General features: G+C 41.1%; 1 protein-coding gene across 1 annotated transcript; it reads right to left on the bottom strand.

Annotated features, from left to right (window-relative positions):
- Positions 1-319: 319 nt before the first annotated feature.
- Positions 320-11,676, bottom strand: LOC111144969 (interferon induced protein with tetratricopeptide repeats 5). Its single transcript, XM_022499602.1, has 2 exons — positions 11,562-11,676; positions 320-3,234 (listed from the first exon to the last, which is right to left on the bottom strand). Exons 1-2 carry the CDS (start codon positions 11,564-11,566, stop codon positions 1,791-1,793), a joined length of 1,449 nt encoding a protein of 482 aa, XP_022355310.1. The 5' UTR covers positions 11,567-11,676; the 3' UTR covers positions 320-1,790.
- Positions 11,677-20,393: the final 8,717 nt, after the last annotated feature.

The raw sequence follows: 20,393 nt of genomic DNA, 5'->3' as shown, positions 1-20,393 counted from the left end.
GACTTTAAAGTCTAAATATTTAAATAGAGGCTTATAGTTGTATTGTTGTTTTGGTATCATAACTGTATTATATTATGTGTGAATTTTCTACTTGGGAACACAATTTTAATTACACCATTATTCTCAATAGGGGAAAATGACTTGTTGCAAAATAAAATATTTGCTGCAAAATGTGACAAATGCTTCTACTGATAGGTCAGGACTTTAGTCCTGAATTTCTGAAATACTTAGGTAAAATTCGTTCCCTTCCCCATTCTTCCTTCTTGAATAAACAAATGGAATGAGTAAAATAAAAACAGCAGGGACCTAAGTAAAACATTTTCAAATTTTAATTTATGAAATACATTGTAGTATGGATGTATGTTTGAATATGCATAGAAAAAATATCTAGAAGGATACATATTAAATTGTTAACAGGTTACCATGCTGGTGTAGAATTAGGGAAGGGTAAGGGGGGGGGTGCCCCTACTTTTAAACTCATATGCTTCTGTTATGTTTGAAATTTTACAATGAGAATTCATTACTTTTATAATATTCACAACCATAATAGAAAAAAAAATTTTTAAAAAGTAACAAAAAGTAAAAAACACACAAATATGTATACAGTAGTTTTAAGAGCTACATTAGAGGTATGGAGAATTAAATCACATGGCACACTTTTCCACTAATACTGTGGTGGTAAATATAATTTTGTAGTATATAACCAAAGAAACAACATTAGAGAAGCTACTTTTAGCAACATCCCAATTAAAAATGTCCCCTGGGATAAGAGCCCTTAAACACTGACCCTTCAAGATGGATATTAAAACTGAAAGCAGGGCTTAACTATTCCTGTAGAATCTATAGGAAAACATGTCAATCTGAAAACTTTAGACAAAAGAAAAAGCTTCACAGAAGTAAATTTGGAATTATAAAACAATTAACCAAAGGCCAGAAGTTGGGAGTATGAGAACAATCCAGTCTGGACCCAAAACCAAATCACAGAAATCTTGGTAATCTAAGGATGTAGGTTAGGGACATCTATTTTACCCATTTGTTTATCATTTCTCCCAATTTCTCAATTGGCCTGCTTTCTATCTCAATGATTTTAACCTAAGCATGCTGGAATTTTAATAGGAAGGAGTAAAATTAATTTGGGAGATAATATTTGTTATTTCTCATGGGTCCCATATTTGAAGAAGTTTTTTTTTTTTTTCTATTTGTTCTTTCTCTTTTTATTGAAGTCACCACAGATGACAAGCTTTTTATTATTATGAACTTTTTTCTTTCAACAAAGAGGATTCTTTAGGTGACTATCAGGTTGAAGGTTAAACATTCTCATTAAAGTCGAAACATCTGTAACTGGAAGGGTCCATCTTTTGCAAGCTACATAATTAAGAGCTTAACTCATATAATTTTGCCCTCCTGAAAGAGTATTCCTGACCTAGGTGTCAGGGTTTATATAGAATTATACTCACTGTGTGAGTAATATGGAAAATTTGATAACATTTAATCGAAAATTACTATAAATGGCAAAAATAAAGGGTATAAATGGCCATACCATTTTTAAAAAAAGTTACAATAGCTGAAATATTTGTTTCTCAATGGACTATATTAGTTTAATTTTAAAAAAAGGAAAACAGCAAAAGAGTCATCATTATGTATATATAAAGTATTTAGAATGATGCTTGGTACATAACCATCCAAAAAAAATGGCTCTATAATGAACAATGGGTTAAAATAATAAACAAAAAAATATAATGACCCAAAATGGACAGAAAAGCTTAGAACTAATTTCCTAGAGTATGTATTTAAATAGAAAGTCGAAGCTCACAGAGAGCAGTAAGGAATTCTTCATTTTCTGGATCTACCTTTTGGGCCCTCTCATAGTACTCAGCAGCCTGCCTTTTTTCTCCTTCCAGCTTGTAAACAAAACCTAGTGCACTTAAACTCTGCACATCTGAAGCATTGTGACTGAGTCTCTTGACAGCCAATTTCTTCAGAGCACTTGTCAATTTGGTGCGTAGGGATGACCGGTCTTTGACCTTTAAGGCTTCTAAATAATGGTGGATAGCAGTACTTTCTGATTTACGGTGAAATTCCTGAAAGCGACCATAGTGATAGTGGATCTGATGTTTGTGATCATCAGTTATGTTCTCCAGACGAAGGGCTTTTTGGAAAACGTCTTCAGCATTGCTGTACTGGCCTCCCTCAGCATACATGTTGGCCAGATCCGTGTAGGCAAATGCAAACATAGAGTCCTTTTCCACAGCTGCTTTGAAATGAAATATAGCAGATGTAATCAGCTCATCAACTTTCAGTTTATCCTTTCCTTTAGGTCTGTTTCGTGTGGCCTTCTTGATTTGGATCATTTGTGCCCTATAGCAAAGTCCCATCTGGTGATGCAGGAAGGAAGAGGTTGGTGTCACCTCCAAAGCCTTTTTCAAAAGTTCCAGAGCTTTGTCCCAGGAATTTTTTCTCCTGTAGAATTTGGCTGCATAACGAAGGACATATGGTTGGGATGATATCTGGTCCAGGATTTCTTCAATATACCTTTCCCCTTCAGCTTCTGCATGTACATCTTGAAGCTTCAGTGCCAGAAAAACCTTAATGTAGGAGTTATCTGGGTTCAAGGTAACAGCTTTCCTCAGAGGGCCCAGGGAAAAGCTCTTTATAGACCCTTCTCTGTCAGAATCATCCAGCCGGTACACTGTGATGGCATAGCCGATGTTAAATTCTGGATTGTCAGGTTCGACTTCCAAAGCCTTCTCAAAAGCTGCTTTAGCCCTTTGGTAATACTTTCCTCCAAATTTCAAGAGTGCCCATCCTTTTTCACAGTCAATCTCAGGACACTCCAACTTGTAATTAGAAGGACTGGACAATTTCTTGCAAACGTTCCCTATCTTCTCTATATACTTCTGAGATTCTTTGAGATGGTCCATGTGATAATATACCCAGGCATAATTTCCCCAAGTAACCAGACTTCGTATTTCCTCTTTGTCTGAGTGTTCTTGCCGGATTATTTCTTCTGCTTGTTCCAGGCACTCTAGAGCATCTTTATTTTGGCCTTTCAGGTGTTTCACATAGGCCAATAGGTTATAAAGAGTGAGTCTGGATTTTGTGGTAAGAAATTCAAGTTGTTGCCCAATTGTATCTTCCACATCAAACAGATCAATGTCTTCCTTAAGTAAATTCCATGTAAAGTGACATTCTAACTCCAACAGGATGGCCTTCAAGGAGTCCTTAGGAATTTCACTGTCAAAGATAAAATCCCTTTTAATTTTGAAGAAATGAAAGAAATAATCTTTAAACCTTATATACAGTTTTTTGTTTAACAACAATTCTACCTTTTATTTGATCTTACAGTTAAAGCACTAGTCCTCTATATCTTCATACTGGTTTCCCTGGTGTAGAGTTAAATTCTAGAAATATCCTCATTATTTATTGCAAAAGCAATTTTGGAGCGATGACAGGATTATTTATGTCACAGGGTATTTATTCCCTTCTGGTAGTCACTAACCCATGAGTACCTCCAATTTTTCAGAGGGGAATTTAAAATGTTTTATTTACTTCCCTTGAAAATTAAGAATAATAAATATATATAGCAATAATTAATATAAAAGTTCCATTTCTATATTATGAGTAGGAAGGGAAAGAAAAGGTACGAAATAAGAAAAAGGAGTACACTGAAGAAGACACAGAAACCATACCAATATATCATTTTTACAGAGGAAGCAAGGAAGGGAAAAAGAGAGGGAGGAAGGAAGAGAGAGAGGAAGAAAGAAGGAACCCCTACAGAGAGAAAAAGCACAGAAACAGATAGTAACTGGTATACCAACAGATGGGGAAAAGCATTAAGTTTGAGATAGATAAAAGGAGAGTAACAGATTTCCAGAAAGATGGGGAAAAGGCACAAGGAAATTTAGTAAGCTTAACAGATTTGATGTAAGTGCCACATCCTTCTGACCTCTAGAATTGTGGGCAACAATAGCTAATGCTTATTATTACCTTGTCACTGCTATTAAAATTCACTTCACAAATATTTGTTGAGCTCCCTTTGTGCAAGGCACAATGTAATCTCTGCAGGGCACACTACAGGCACTATCTCTGAAACTAGGAAGATACAGAGGGAAGGAAGAGCAAGGAAATATTTATTCATTACTGAGACCATTTTATGTGCAAGACCTTCTAAGTAACCCTGGGTATGTAACTGTGAACAAGACATAGCCCTGCTTATACAAAGCTTATAAGTAAACAATTACAATTCAGCATAAAGTTCCAGAGAAGTGACCCAGGAAGTGTACATAGTCGAGTGCTGTGGACATCTGTGGTTTTTACTTGGTGAGGACCCATTCTTTTGGTTTCCATTTCTGGAACAGCCTCTCCTACTCAGTCCATGTGATTTGAAATGGACTGTCTACCTTTGAGTCTGGGAAGAGACATGATATTCTAGCCGTTCCCTGGTTTCAGTGATATATTCCGAGGTAGTCCAATTAAAATATACTTTTGTTGAAATGGGACTTTGATGGAACTATCTCTCTTCCTTCTAAAAATTTTATGTTGGTAGAACACAACCTTGGGTTTGCTGGTGGCCATCTTTCCAAATTTGGGGGGAGTCTGCCTGAGAAAAAATCTTATAGAGAGGAAAGCAGAGTTTAAGATAGTGACTATAAACAGTCTTGCCTGGATCACCTTATCTACCCCTGGACTCCTATTTACTTAAAGAAATAACCTCCTGCTTAAGCCACTCTAAATTAGGTTTCTATTGTCAGCAACTGACAAAATCCTAATTAATATACCTGGTTTTATTTTTTTTGCTTTGCTGATAGTGGTAGTGTGACAGTCAAGAAAGACTGGGTGGCTCAGTTGGTTAAATATCTGCCCTCAGCCCAGGACATGATTCTGGGGTCCTGCGAAGGAGCCCCACATCAGGCTCCCTGCTCAGTGGGGGAGACTGCTTCTTCCTCTTCTTCTTCCCCACCCCCCCCTTATGTTATCTCTCTCTCTAATAAATAAATAAAGTCTTAAAGTCTTAAAAAAAAGTCTTAAAAAAATTTCTCAATCTATGATTAATCATAATTAAGAAATGTATAGGGAAAGAAAAAAAAATTCCTGTGCTCGCTTCGGCAGCACATATACTAAAATTGGAAAAAAAAAAAAAATTCCTGGGTGCCTGGGTGGCTCAGTGGGTTAAAGCCTCTGCTTTCAGCTCGGGTCATGATGCCGGGGTCCTGGGATCAAGAGCCACATCGGGCTCTCTGCTCAGCAGGGAGCCTGCTTCCCCCTCCCCCCCCGCCTGCCTCTCTGCCTACTTGTGATCTCTGTCTGGCAAATAAATAAAAATAAAATAAAATAAATTTTTAAAAATTCCTTAAGTCTTCTCTCAGAGGAAAATGCCCTAATTATGAACAGTATCTGAACAGTATACAGGGTATGTACATGTGAATGTGTGTTTATTTCCTTTGAATGCATACAAAGACCCCCATCCCCTTGTATGTAAAATATAAATATATAGTTGTATAAATGTTTATGGGAACTATAGTAATAGTGCCATCAAAACATTTATTGACCACTTCATGTCATATGTGTCAGGCAATATCCTAGTTGTAGTGGATAGTAGTGAACAAGTTAGAAAATGGCTCTTTCTTGGCAATTACATTCTGGGAGAGGAAAAAACAAAAGGAGTTGATGGAAAACAAATATGTAGACAAGTCAATATGAAAACAAACAGACAACATAAGTCCAGGTAGTAGTAAATGTTAAGAAAAAAATTCTGAGTAATGGAATTAAGAGCGGTGGTGGTTGGGGAGGTACTTTAGTTATAATTATGAAAGAAACAGCTTTCGTAGAAAGTGGCAATTGAAGTAAGATCTCAACAATGAAATGGAGGCAATCATAAAAGATCTGAGGGCAGAATGGTCTAAGCCACTGCTTCTCAACCAGGGTGCTTTTGCTCCCTAGGGGATATATGGTAATGTCTGGAGATAATGTTGGTTGTCACCACTGGAGGAATGCTACTAGCACCTACTGGGCCAGGGATGTTGCTAAATATCCTACAATGCACAGTTCAGTCCCAACAATGAATTATCCAGCCCGAAATGTCAATAATGTTGAGAATGAGGAAACCTGGTTTGGGCTGAGATCAGTGAGTGGAAAGGCCTTGACATGAGAACATACTTGGTGTGTTTAGGGGACAAAGGAAGAAAAGTGTGGCTGAAGCATAGTAAAGAAGAATAGCAGAAGATGAGGTGTAGTAGTAGGCAGGGACAGATGATGCAGGATTTTACCCTAACTGCAGTGGGAAATCACTGGGGGAAACTTTTCAAGTAGAAAAATGATAATGTTTGATATAAGTTTTTAAAAAATCCCTCTGGCTGCTGTGAGGAGAATGAACAATCAAGGATCAAAAGAGGAAGTTTGCAAACTGATATGGAAGCTATTTGTTCAACCAAGATTAACTGAGAAGTACAATGTAGAGGGCATTTTCTAAGTGCGGGATACAGCAGTGATTAAAACAGAAAAAAACATCCTGACTTCATGTAGCTTATATTCTAATAGGGCAGTGGGGTGGCCAAGAAAAGATTTAAAAAAAAAAAAAAGAAAATATAGAGTATGTTAGATGGTAATGAAGAGGAAAAATAAAGCAGAAAAGGAGGAAAAAATGGGAAGTTGCCAGGGAATTTGAGAGATGGTTAAAATAGAAAAAGCATGGCGAGAGCAAATCTCCCTAAAAGAGGCTTAAAAGCAGCTGTCAAGGAAATACAAGGAGAGATGATGCAAGCTTACACTGTAGTTGCAAAGGAGGGTTGGTGAGGACTGCATTGGTTATATTTGAGGCAGAGCTGACAGGTCTTTCTGATGGATTTGGTGTGGGGCGGGCCATGAGGAAAAGAGAGAATCCAGGATGATTCCTATGCTTTTGACTTGAGGAAGTGAGTGGACAAATCAAGGGGCGTATATGGAAATGTTAATTTTGAGATGTCTATTACACATCCAAGTGAAGATGCCAAGTATGAAATTGGATATTAATGAATACAATACTGGGGATGAGGAGGAGTGAAGTTAGAAATAAGGATATAAAATCAGGAGTCACAGACATGCAGATGGACTTTAAAACCACAAGATCTAGAATGAAATTACCTAAGGAGTGAGCATAGACTGAGAAGAAGGTCAAAAACTAAGCTGTAAGACACTCTAGGTCAAGTAGACTAGAAGGACCAGGAAAGGAGGCAAAGAAAGAATCATCAGTGAGGGAGCTGGAAAACTAAGAAATCTGGTATCAATGAAAGCCTAAGGAAGAAAATGTTTTGAGAAAGAGAGATGAATATTCAATGTGCAAAATGATTCTAAGAAATTGAGTAATTGAGGACAGAAAAGAGATCACTGTTTTGGCAGGAGTAAAGCTGTGGGGGACCAGGATAAGTGTTTCAGTAGAAAGGTAGGGATGGAATCATTATTGGAGGGTTCCTGGGTGGCTCAGTGGCTTAAGCGTCTGGCCCGGGTCATGATCTTGGAGTCCTGGGATCGGTCCCGCATTGGGCTCCCTGCTCAGCAGGGAGTATGCTTCTCATTCTCCCTCTGCTCCCCCAACCCCCATGCCCTGTGCTCTCTTTCCCTCTCTCTAATTAATAAATAAAATCTTAACAAACAAATAAAAAAATTACTGGAGTGGATTGAGGGGATAATGTGAGGTAAAGAAGTAGATATGGGGAGTAGAGGCCACTCTCTCAAGGAATTTTACTATGAAGGAACCAGAGAATAGAGCTGTATCTGGAGGAAGGCTGATGAAAATGTCAAAATAATTTTTAACAGGGGTGCCTGGGTGGCTCAGTGGGTTAAAGCCTCTGCCTTCAGCTCAGGTCATGATTCCAGGGTCCTGGGATCAAGCCCCACATCGGGCTCTCTGCTCAGCAGGGAGCCTGCTTCCTTCCTCTCTCTCTGCCTCTCTGCCTACTGTGATCTCTGTCTGTCAAATAAATAAATAAAATCTTTAAAAAAATTTTTTTAACCACAATATTTTTAATAACTTAATGATATGTTATGATATGTCAATAGGAATGATCCAGTAGTAAGGAAGAAAATGATGCTTGTAGAAGAGAGGCAGGGATAACTGCAAGAAAGATGGAACATGAAGCTTAAATGAAACTATACATTGTTAATATTCAAAACTTTATCTCCAGCTTCAATCTCTTAATCATTATTGCTATGCCCTTTGTCATCCAGCCCATGTCTACTTCTCTAGCCTCATTTTGTACAACCTTCCTTCCATTCCCTGCACTCTAACCATACAGGCCTTTAAAAAAACTGTTACTTCTTCTGCCAAGTATGTATCTACCTCAGGGCATCTGCATGGGCTTTTTCTTCCCTCATTTTGTGAACTCTTCCTCAGAGAGTTCTAGCGTGTGCTTAACTCTCACAATTCTGGTCTTGACTCAAATGTCAGCTCTTCAAAGAGGTGTACCCCTGACCACCTTGGCTAAAGTCTAGTCTAGTCTAGTCTATCACATTTCCCTTTCTGTATAGCACTTTACATCAATATTTGGTGGGAGTTGGTAAGGAGGAGAAGAGTGCTTTAAGTCAAATACTAGCTTGATGTTTTAAACTGAATCAGACAGAGTTTTAGGAACTGGAAAGGGGTTGTCCTAATAGCAAAAAGTGGCAGAAGTTACAGAACTGAATTAATTGCACAATTAGTAGTAGTGAATGACAAAATAAAAGCATTTCATATTTATAACCTAATCTCTGATCTAATCTCTGATCTCCCATCTCTCCCCTGAATTCCAGACTTAATGAATTTTCAGTTCACACCTTCAGTTAGAAGTTCAGTTGGCATCGCAAATAAACATAAGTAATCCAGAAATCTGGATTCCTTCAGCTTGTTCCTCCCTCAATCTTTTTTGGCACCTCTTAGTTCCACAAGCCAAAGAATCCAGGAGCAATCTGATCTTCTTTTTCTCTCAACCTCTTATCCAATCCAGTTGGAAGTCCTGTTAAATCTAACACCCAGATAAACTTCAAATACAAGCACTTTCCTCCACTTTTACTGCCGTTTTACTAGTCTAAACCACAATTACCGTTCCTTTGAGCTGGGGCAAAAATCTGGTCTTCCAGCTTTGGCTCTTGATCCCCTCAGAGTCCAACTAAACTTTTGAAAATGTAAACCAGATGATGTCGGTCTCCTGCTTAAAATCTCCCAATGGCTTCCCAACACCCTTAGATATTAATCCAGTCCTTGCCACGTCCTTTAAGTCCCTAAAGGACTTGGCCTTATCTATCTGTCCAACCTTTTCTCCTCCAACTCTCCTCTTCATTCACTGCGTTTTGGACCTTGACTTTCCTATCTTGAACATACCAAGTTCAAGGACTTTAACCCTGGTCATTTTACCCTGGGAATGTTCTGCTTCTAAAACTTTGCATAACTAGCTCTTTCCTATAACTCAGCTCCAACATTCTCTACCCAGCAGGCTACCCATAGCAGAAATATCTAAAATAGTCCCCTCCATTCTAGGTTACTATCTTAGGCCATTACATTATTTACCTTGTAACTCTTAATACTTTCTCAATTGTGTTATTTACTCAATTATCTATTGTTTATCTATTGCCCCCATTTAAATGTAAGCCCCATAAGAATAGGGACCTTGTTCTGATTTTACATTTTTCAGCACTGGGTCCCCAGCACTGTGTCCATGGAATCTATTATTCTAGGCAGTTAACAGAAGCTCAATAAATAAATATGTGTTGAATGAATGCAGTTATATACTGGCAGTTTCTGGCATGTCCAGCACAGAGGTATAGGCTTAGTGTAAAAAGCACCTGGATTCCAGACGAGAGAATTCTTACTAGTTCTTCACCTTCTGCTAATGGCTCCAGGCTTTCTCCCATTTCAGTTTTCCCTATCTCATTTGTCTTAATATCTTGGCATGCTCTCTGTCTGGCTTCATGTTTGGATTTTGAAAATAAGTTTTGGACTGTTTCCCATGGTCCTGACTGGGAAATCCAGTATAATTGTCCGTTGGTAGTTGTTCCTTTTTCTCGTGTAACTGCACCCAAATCATGGGCAAGACATCCCCTTAACAACCTGCTCAGATCCATGGCAAATGGGCTTACCAGCCCCCTGCCCATCCATACAGTATAATGAACATGTTTCTGTTGCAAAGTTTACACCAGCCCAGCTCAAGGACGATGAAGAGGGCTGCCTCAGGTAATATGAATGTAGTTGTGAGATCTCAAGGGGATAATCAGTCAGTCACTGAAGTGCCTTGCCCAGACTCTGTAGAATTTATGCCCAAATGGACGCTATGCGAAGTTTTACTTTTCAAAACTCTGTCTCTGGAAAGCTGGCAGAGAGAGGCTATTGTGTCTGAAGAGGCAACATTTATCTTTAGGGAATCTGGGGGGATCCGCCAGGAAGGAGCAGTCTTTCATTGTCCTTGGGGGACAGTTACACCCCAAGTAGGTTCCACCCCTCTTCCAGCCCATCCTGCATACCATTAGGCCTATCCCTTTTCTTCTCATTTATTCAGACATCTTCCTGATACCTCCTTCCCTTCTTACAGATATTAGAAGTGAAGCACTTATTTCCTTTTTACTTAAAATAATAATAAACATTTGCAAATATTAAGTACCAAGCAATCAACTAACCCCACAGTCCTAAGATTGGGAGGTCATTGATTTGTACGGATAAGAAACAGACTCACAGAGTTTTAAGCAACTTTGCTTTGGGTCACCCAACTAGTAGGTGTTCAGAATGAGGATTTAGAAGAAAGGGGTGTCTGCTTCAGGAGCCCAAGAGCTTATCCTCTCATCCCTCTTACTAACTGCGGTTCACTCATTGCACACAGGGAAGGGTGCCAGCCCCTGGGGACACAAAGCGGGTGAGAAAAGGACCCCACTACCATAAGGCAGTAAAGGAGACAGAAGAGAACCCCCCCCCCTTCCCCCAATAGCGGACAGGGCGGAATAATAAGAATCTGGACGCGGTACAAAGGCAGCTCACAAGAAGGGAAGAACTCAGACCCAGAAACCAGAAAGGCAAAATGGCAGTAGCCGACCTAGGTGACAACTGCAGGGCTGCGGCCAAATCGTGTCTGCCCACATCGGGGGAATGGCAGCTGCCGTCCCGGGAAGGGGAGGAAGGCGACGGGGGCCTCAGGAGACGCCTGCCACGTAGAAGCCGCCTGGAATGGCCCTGGTGGCGGCCGCCAACCAAGCACGGTCGCCGCCGCCGCCGAGAAGAGCCGCAGGGAGGGGGCAGTCTCCCGGGGAGCGTCGCCTGCCCCCTCCCCCGCCTACCACCCCGGCCGGACAGTCCTGACCGGAGAGGGTCGGTGCTTCGGGGAAGCGCGCGCTCGGCGACCTTCCCCGCCAGGCCCGACTCCAGACGCCCCGAACCGAGTCACGGCTCCCGAGGGGACGCCCCAAACCCGACGCCCCGCTGCTGGGTGTGAGGGGCTCGGCCACTTGAAGGGCCGCGGCGCTGTGCGGGCAACGGGCTGGGAAAAAAAAAAAAACAACAACAAAACACCACCGGCTTGAAACAAAGGCCTACGCAGTCTGGGGGCAGAAGCGAGGAAAGCCTTTACCTCATGGTGGCTGGGCGCTGCGTGTAGCCCCGGGAGCCGGCAGTACCCTCGGGCTTTCTCCTCAGGACTGGGATCCCGGCCTGTGGAGCGGAGGGGCGCGCGCGCGAGCGGGCGTGTGCGCGTGCGCGGGGTGTGCGGGCGGGCGGTGGGCTCTTGCCCCCGGGTCTCTACTGCTCGAGGTCGCTGCCCAGGCGTTGGCTTTGTTAAACGCAGGACCAGAGCGGGAAGAGGGAGCTGGAAAGTGAATCTGATCTCGGACTAGGCGGAGTCCAGTTCCAGGAAACGGAAACTTCTGCTAGAGCTGAGTGGGGCCCCGGCTCGGCTGAGAAACCCCGGGTTGGGGGGAGCGGGGGGCGGGGGGCGGGGTGGAGGGGGCGTGCATGTTTGCAGAGCTCCGTGTGGTTCCGTGTGGAATTTGCAGCTGGCCCTCTGGACTTTGGCCTGGGCTCTCACCTGTCTTGCTAAGCCTGCGTGGTGCTCGAGCAACCTTTTTAATTTATTTTTAAATAAAATGAGAGGAGATTGCTCAGCGTTATTCTTGTTGTAAGGGTGGCACCGATGCTGTTTCCAGCATTCTGCATCCTAAGCTGAAACTGAAGTCCTTGCTTCCCATCTTCACTGAAAAAAAACAGGTACAACGCTGTACACCAATGCAATTATTTCTGTTGGGTAAATTTAAGGAAATTTGGGGGTCAAGATGTATAAACAGTTTAGCAGTTGATAGGTATTGCTGAATAGCTTTGAATAGAGATTTATACACGTCCACTCACAATTGTGTAAGAGTGCTTGTCTTCTGTGCCCTTGCCAGCCTTACTCACCATAATAAGATTCTAGTGAAGATGGGGGTGGTATTGGGAAGCTAAACAGAAAATGCCAAATACCAATAAACCTAGACTTTTGTTCCACTTGAATTCAATCATTCATTCATTCAACAAATTATATTAAACAGCTGCTAAAACCAGACCTTGTTCAAGGTACTATCAATATAGTAATGATGAAAACAGAGGACCTACTTTTTTGGAGTTACCTTCTAGTATGGGAGATAAAAATAGTAAAGAACAAATGAAACATGTATCAGATGATACAGAGAAAAAGCACAGAGAGGTTTGGAGTGCGGGGTATTTTTGCTAGTATAAAGCTGTTGGTAATAGCTGAATAGCTTGTTTCACTGAGAAAGTAAGTGGCAACTGAGCAAAGATCTGAAGTGGGTGAGGAGTGAGCACTGGAGATAAGGAGCTAGGGAAGAAAGTTCCAGGCATGGGAAACAGTAGATGCAAACCCCTGGAGGTGAAGCATACTTGGCGTGCATGGATGGTGTGTTTGGAATGGGAAGAGCAGGGAAAAAGTCCCTAAGAATTGAGGTCTGAGAGGTAATGTGGTGGGCCTAAAGGCTATTGTAATGTTTTTCTGAAGCGGGAAGCCACATTTTAGAAAAGGTATTGAATGGTTTAGTATGGGTAGAAAATAAACCTAGGATTTCTTTCTTACTAAGAATTTTAAAAAATTTAAAAGAATTAAGAATAAAAAGAATTTCGGGGCTCCTGGATGGCTCAGTGGGTTAAGCCTCTGCCTTTGGCTCAGGTCATGATCTCAGGCTCTCTGCTCAGCAGGGAGCCTGCTTCTCCCACTCTCTCTGCCTGCCTCTCTACCTACTTTTGATTTCTCTCTCTCTGTCAAATAAACAAATAAAATTTTTAAAAAAAGAATCAAAAGAATTTAAAAAATAGTCCTCCACTGTTTGAAAACATTTCCAGTATGTTGATTGTGTTTTTTCTTCCTTGTTCCCACTTCTTTCCCTTCCTTTCTCTTAGCTTATCTGGGTCAAGAGATTGTCTTTGCTTATAAAGGTTTAAATGAATAGCAACTAAGCAATCAGAAGTAAACATCAAAGGAAAAAGAAATCCTAGTTATCTACATATATTGTTAAGAATTCAAATTCAGAAAGACAAAAACTACCTGTAAAAAATTTAAAGAATATGGGGCGCCTGGGTGGCTCAGTGGGTTAAAACCTCTGCCTTCGGCTCAGGTCGTGGTCCCGGGGTTCTGGGATCGAGCCCCGCATTGGGCTCTCTGCTCAGCAGGGAGCCGGCTTCCCTTCCTCTCTCTCTGCCTGCCTCTCTGCCTACTTGTGATCTCTGTCAAATAAATAAACAAAATCTTTTTAAAAAAATTTAAAGAATATACATTTTCAGGATGGAGGAAACGAAGACCTGTTGAGTGGGTGTTGAACATGTTGAAATTATTAGGTGGAATTTATAGATCAATCTTTATTTTCACAGAAAGGTGGATTGGGTGCGGTCTTCGGCAAATCAATAGTGCATTGGCCTTTGAATTTATACTTTTCAAAAAATGTTTATTTATTTGACAGAGAGGCACGAGAGAGCGTGCAAGCAGAGAGAGTGGCAGGCAGAGGGAGAGGGAGAAGGAGAAGCAGGCTTTCCGCCAAGTGGGGAACCCAATGTGGGGCTCAATCCCAGAACCCTGGGATTATGACCTGAGCCGAAGGACAGACACTTAATTGACTGAGCCACCCAGCTGCCCCTTGATTTATTCTTACCAAGATGTAAAACACAGCAACTAGGGAAAAAGGAAATAGAAAGTGAAACATGGCAACTGACCTAAAATCGGCTTGAGAAACTGAAACTTAAGTAATAAGTCCTCTAAGAAACAGATGTAAGGCAGAGTTTCTCAACCTTGACAGTGATTGACGTTTGGGCTGGATAATTCTTTGTTGCGGGAAACTGTCTAGTGATGTTTAAGAAGCATCCTTGTTTATAACCACTAGATGTCAGCAGGACCCTGCAGTTGTGACCAAAAAAAAAATTGTCTCTATTAGTTGGCAAACGCGACTTTTTTTTTTCCTCTAAGGCCCCAAATCCTCTCCCCTGTTATGCCCCTCCTCCAAGAATCACTGGTATCCATAATACCCTCCTGTCTTCAGGGCACAGCCTGAAATACATACGAGGTGGACTTTGGGTAGAAAAGAAATGGCTGAATACAGATAAAGGGCAGTCGGGGATGATACTGGAGTTCGGAAGACCTGTGTGGAAGGGTGGATATCAAGGGGAATGTCCCAGAAGGCCTACTGCCTTCAGCATGGACTCCAGCGTGGAGGTGGCTGTCTCACATTTGGCCTGGCTGGGGATAAGCTCCAGAGCTGTGGACTCAGACTGAGGGTGAGTCATTCAAGCTGGGCAGGCTGCAGGTAGAGGCCCTTAATCCCAGTGCAGTTCCAGCACTCACAGCATCGTGGGAATGGAGACGTTGGTGGCTAGGGTGAATCTCCAAAGAGCTGGAACCTGCAGTAGCGTGCAGACCACAATTAGCAAAGACCTGGTCTGCAGTACTTAACAATAGTGAATGGCAGGCGTTGTGGCTTGGCCTGATTTAGGGGTACATGAGAGACACCCCCTTGGCACTTGGAGAAATTCCAGAGGGGAGGTAACTAAGGACACCAATGAGGTTTTGTCAGTCATTTGCATTGTAGTAACAAGCTCATGAAATTCAACTGTCAGTTTAAAGAGACCACTTGCTAATACCTAGAGATATTCATATGTGAGGCTGGCAATTACATTTTTGTTTAAGATTTTATCTATTTATTTAGAGAGAGCATGTGAGTGGAGAGAGGAGCAGAAGGAGAGAGAGAATCCCAAGAAGATCCCACTCTGAGCATGGAGCACAACTTGAGGCAGGATCCCGCTACCCCAAGATCATGACCCAGGCCAAAATCAAGAGCTGGACATTTAATTGACTAAGCCATCCAGATACTTCTAGCAGTAGCATTTTCAGTACTAAAGAGTATCTGTTTTCCTAAATTTGCTGCTTGTCATTCTCTGCAAACATCCAGGCTGTCCCACACTTTAGCGTTACTGAGCCCTGAGAAGTGCAAGAGTTCTCTCCCAGAGTAGGGAGGGATGGGATAGAGAGACGGTATTGGGTTATAAGACACTTCAGTAACAATAATCTCTGGAGATTGTCAAAGCACAAACACATCACATAATCCAGGGATTTATTTTACATCATTGAACTCTGCTTTTTGGGTGTAAGTGGCGTATAACAATACCTGGGAAGAGATGCCTAATAAAGAATGAACTAATTCTCCAACGAGTATTTACCTTTCATATTTCTTACTCTGGTAGAATTGGCAGTGGTTAAACTCATTTTAAAACAGCATGCTTCCCCAAACAGAAGCACTTTAAAATATCATACCTGTTAAATCTAACAGATCTCTTGTTTCAGTGATAAAGATGTTGGGAAGATGGTTTCTACCTGACTCTGATGCCTGCCCTCAATAATACAAAGTTTGCTTCCCTGCAATTTCTGTAAAATTTCAGTAGAAATCCAAAACCCTACTGATTAGTATTCTGTTAATTCCTTGGGGATTTGTAATTTTGTAGATTAGGAATCCCTACCAGGGAATGAAGGGAGCTTCTAGAAGCCAGGAAAGGTACAAAAAGGATTGTCCCCTAGAGCCTGTGGAGGAGGCAGTGTGGCTCTGCCAGCACCTTGATGTTAGCCCAATGAAACCCGTTTCAGACTTCTGACCTCCAGAACTATAAGATGATAAACTTGAATGGTTTTAGCCTACCAAGTTTATGGCAATTAGTTATAGCTACATAGGAAATTAATATATCCTCCTCTAAAACAAATATAAAAATGAAAAAACAGTAACATTGTTTCCTTATTTTTTTCCTTTTAAAAATATTACTTGGTGTACAATGTCTTTTAATAAAATGTCCTTCTCAAAAGTGACTTCTACTGATGGTCTCTCAAATCATACAGCAACCTTTTCATGTTTCTTGATCAATACCAGCAAATGACTGAATTCATAGTGCTTCAAACCAAATGGCATAAAAGAGAAATGCTTGGACAATTTGACAAATTAAATTCCAAACTTCTTTTTGGAGAAAACTGATTTTTAATTGACTGCATACTCATTTTACTGTTTTCCTCACTGGATTATAAAAGGCATGAGGTTTGGGGAAAACGTCTGCTTTTTTCACTGAAGTTAATTACCTTGAGGTAGACCGCATCTGTCCATTCCTAGTTCCTAGAAGAGTGTGCTGGCCCTCATGGCATCTTATGACCACGATATAGTTTAGATCCATATTCATTTCCAAACCCAACAAATCAAGATTACCTAAATAACAAGAATCCCACTCCCTAAGTTTACTGTAGTTACAGAAGTAGGTAGTGACTCTAAGCAAAATACCATAGAAATGGAAAGTAGAACTATCTAAGGGAAAAGGAAAGGGACCATGGCCAGGCTGGCCCACTATGGGAGCCTAAGTTCACTTAAAGGGAAGAGTGGCTATTAGACAAACCTTGTGTTATCTGGAGGTAAGCAAACCTAAGGCATTAGAAGGAACTCTTAGGCCTGTTTCCTTGACAGAACTACCTGATGGTAGGGGATTCCTCAGACATACACCATCTCACTTACTATAGGGGTGCGTGCTCTGCATCGTACAAGAGGGTAAATCTCCATTACAGAAAAAACCTTATTGTCAGATATGGGACCAATAGGACATTTTTTCCTGAGATTCCCTTCACACCTCTCCAGCTTGGGCACAATAAGAAATACTAAGACATTTCACCTTTATTTGCTTTTGTGTGCTCAAGACACAGTGGCAAAGACCATCTGGAATCACATTGTCTGGTTTCAGTATTGGACTTTGCCATTACTGGCTATGTCATCTTGGGCTGGTTAGCGCACCTTTTTTTTTTTTTTTAAACATTTATTTATTTATTTATTTAGTAAACTCCACCCTCAACATGGGGCTCCAACTCATGACGCTGAGATCAGGAGTTGTGTGCTTTTCTGACTGAGCTAGTCATGTGCCCTGGTTCACCTTTCTAAGCCAAAATTTCTTAACTGTGAAATCAGGATAGTCATAGATCTTTCCTCCTGGGGTTGTGGTGAAGTGAAATGGAATAACACATGGAAAGCATGTCTTGCTGCAGAGCATTTAGCAACTGGATGTTACTATCATTATGTGTGACAAATCCCTCCATCTGTGCAGTGGGCAGTCTGCACTAACCTCCAGCAGGAGCACGTCCCCATTATAATTTGGGGAATTATGTCATGTCTCTGACTGTGCAGCTGCTGGAGCAGGTGCTCTGCTGTGATCCTCAGGCCAGGGAAATCTAGATCTTCCCACCTTAGGATCCAAGTCAGAGAGCTCTGGACATGCCCACACACGGAGCCTGGTGAAGCCTCTTGGGCAGCAGGCATCCAGCCCTTCCCTTGGACGGACTGATCTATGTGGGGAGAAGAGATTTTGCAAAGGTGATCACTTCTCAGCTCTCTCCTAGTTCTGTATCAGATGCGATGTTTCTAGCAGACCAACTGAGTTTCCAGGTGAAAACATTTTCTGCAAGACACCAGCTCTAACCTAACTCTGAAATAAAAGGATGGAAATGTCAGCAAATACTGAAAAGTTAGAAGGGCTATATACACTAATAGCAGTATGTCTTTGAAATTTTTGTGCATAAAATTATTGCAAATAAATACTTTTTAATTGAAGCATAGTTGACATATTGTTTCATATTAGTTTCAGGTGTAAAAATAGTGATTCAACTTTTATCTACATTATGTAATGATCACCACGGTGAGACTATACCATTTGTCATCCTACAAAGTTATTACGATATTATTAATTATATTCCTATGCTGTACTTTATATCTCCATAACTTATTTACTTTATAACTGAAGGTTTTTACCTCTTAATCTCCTTCCCCTATTGACACCTAGTTTCTCTGACACAGAAGCAAAGCAAATCTTTATCTTCTGATCACTATGAATTTGGCAGCAGTCCTGGTTCTGTGGGGCTCTGATTTAGCTGATTAGGTATGCAGAATCTTGACCACTGTGTCTTTGGCATGAACAGACCCATGAACTCACAGGACAGCAGCACTAAGGAGAGAGGAAACAGTCAATATAGTGTATAAATGTGTCTATGTGTATGTGTGTGTCTGTGTGTGTTTACAAATAGGAAAGAATAGTGAAAAGTAAAGAGAGAAACTCATTTTGAATGGACAGGGTTTTGACTTGAGGAAATGAAACTTGAGCATAGAACTATTGAGTCCAATATCAGAATTCTAGGACCAGTTCTGTGTTTGACTAACAATCTAGATGAGTCAAACTCTATGAGTTGTCTTATCAGTTAAATAAAAGGGTTAGCCTTGGACAGTGGCTTGCAGCCCTGGCTGCAAACTAGAAAATTCCTTGAGAATCTTTCAAAACAAAGCAAAAAAAACAAACTAAACAAAACAGAGAAGCTGACCCCTGAGCTAATCTCTAGTCCAGTGAATCAGAATCTCTGGTAGTGAGGCCCAGGCATCAGAATTATCAGTCATTGAAAGAAAGAAATCCCAAGGTAATTTTAGTGTGTAATCATGATTTAAAACCACTGCACTAGGGGTGCCTGGGTGGCATGGTTGGTTAGATATCTAATTCATGGTTTTGGCTCAGGTCATAATCTCAGGGTGGTGATATCAAGCCCTATATCAGGCTCTGGGCTCAGGAAGGAGTCTGCTTGAGTTTCTTTCTCTCCCTCTTCCCCTGCGCCCCACTCTTACTATCTCTCTAAAGTAGATAAATAAATCTTTAAAAAAAAAAAAAAAAAAAAGGAAAAAACCAACCAACCAAAGAAAAAAAACCCACTGGGCTTGGTTTTGCTTCTTAGTACAGTCTATGGACCAGCAGCATCAGCATCAACTAAAGCTTGTTAGAAATGTAGAGTCTTAGGTCCCTGACAAAGACCTACTTAATTAGAGTTTTTTTTTGAACAGGATGTCTAGGTGACTTGTTGATATATTAAAGTTTGAGGGGTGCCTGGGTGGTTCAGTTGGTTAAACATCTGACTCTTTAGAGTGAGAGAGAGAGCGTGAACAGGGTGAGGGGCAGAGGCAGAAGCAGACTCCCTGCTGAGCAGGGAGCCCTATGTGGGGCTCAATCCTGGGACTCTGGGGTCATGACCTGAGCTGAAGGCAGACATTTAACCAACTGAGCCACGCAGGCACCCCCTAAATGTCTGACACTTGATCTCGGCTCAGGTCTTGATCTCAGGGTCGTGAGTTCAAGACCCATGTTGTGAGTTCAGACTCAGCATGGAGCCTACTTTAAAAAAAAGTTTGAGAGGTACTTTTTTAGATGATTCCTGGGTCCCTTACAGGCCAGATGACATAGGAGTATGAGTAGGGACTCATTCCCAATACATGTCCATCTTTCTTTGAGGCTCTGAGTCAGCAGCTTCTTTTCTCTGTGCCTTGATGTCTCCATGTTTACCTTAATAATTCACACAATATGATAAAGGAACATAGGTCAAAGTGCTTTGACCTCTATATGCAGTGTCTGATGTTTGCCTTAGAGATTACTCATGTTTGCAAATTCATGCCAGTCACATCCATAAAGAAAATACTTAGCTATCTGCTCTGATAGTTACAGTAATTTTCATACCATCTCAGGTGTCTTAATGGCTGTCTTTGGCCTACCATAATTTATATCCCTGGCTGACTCCTTTATATTCCACATGTAATATAAGGAATATATGGGATTTTTGTGTTTTATTTTTACATGTCCAGCAGTCATTCACTTGGAATTGTCAATATAAATGTCAAGGAACATTTACGCCATTGACCTAGTCTCAAGACATTGCATAGCCTGCTCCTATAATGTCTATGAGAAAAGTTCTCAGGATCCTAGGAGGCAAACATTTTTAGACTTGTCTGAAATATCTTGGACTTAGGGAGTCCAGTCAACTAAAAAAAAAAAAAAAATAAGAGGTGAAGATATTTTCTAATTGCATTGAAGTTTAGAATTCTAAGCTGGG

The sequence above is a fragment of the Enhydra lutris genome, unplaced genomic scaffold (genome assembly GCF_002288905.1).
Source record: "Enhydra lutris kenyoni isolate GAN:26980312 unplaced genomic scaffold, ASM228890v2 scaffoldscaffold12, whole genome shotgun sequence".
Classification (NCBI taxonomy): Eukaryota; Metazoa; Chordata; class Mammalia; order Carnivora; family Mustelidae; genus Enhydra; species Enhydra lutris.
The sequence above is the reverse complement of the archived record's forward strand: the minus strand, read 5'-3'. Positions and strand labels throughout refer to the sequence as shown.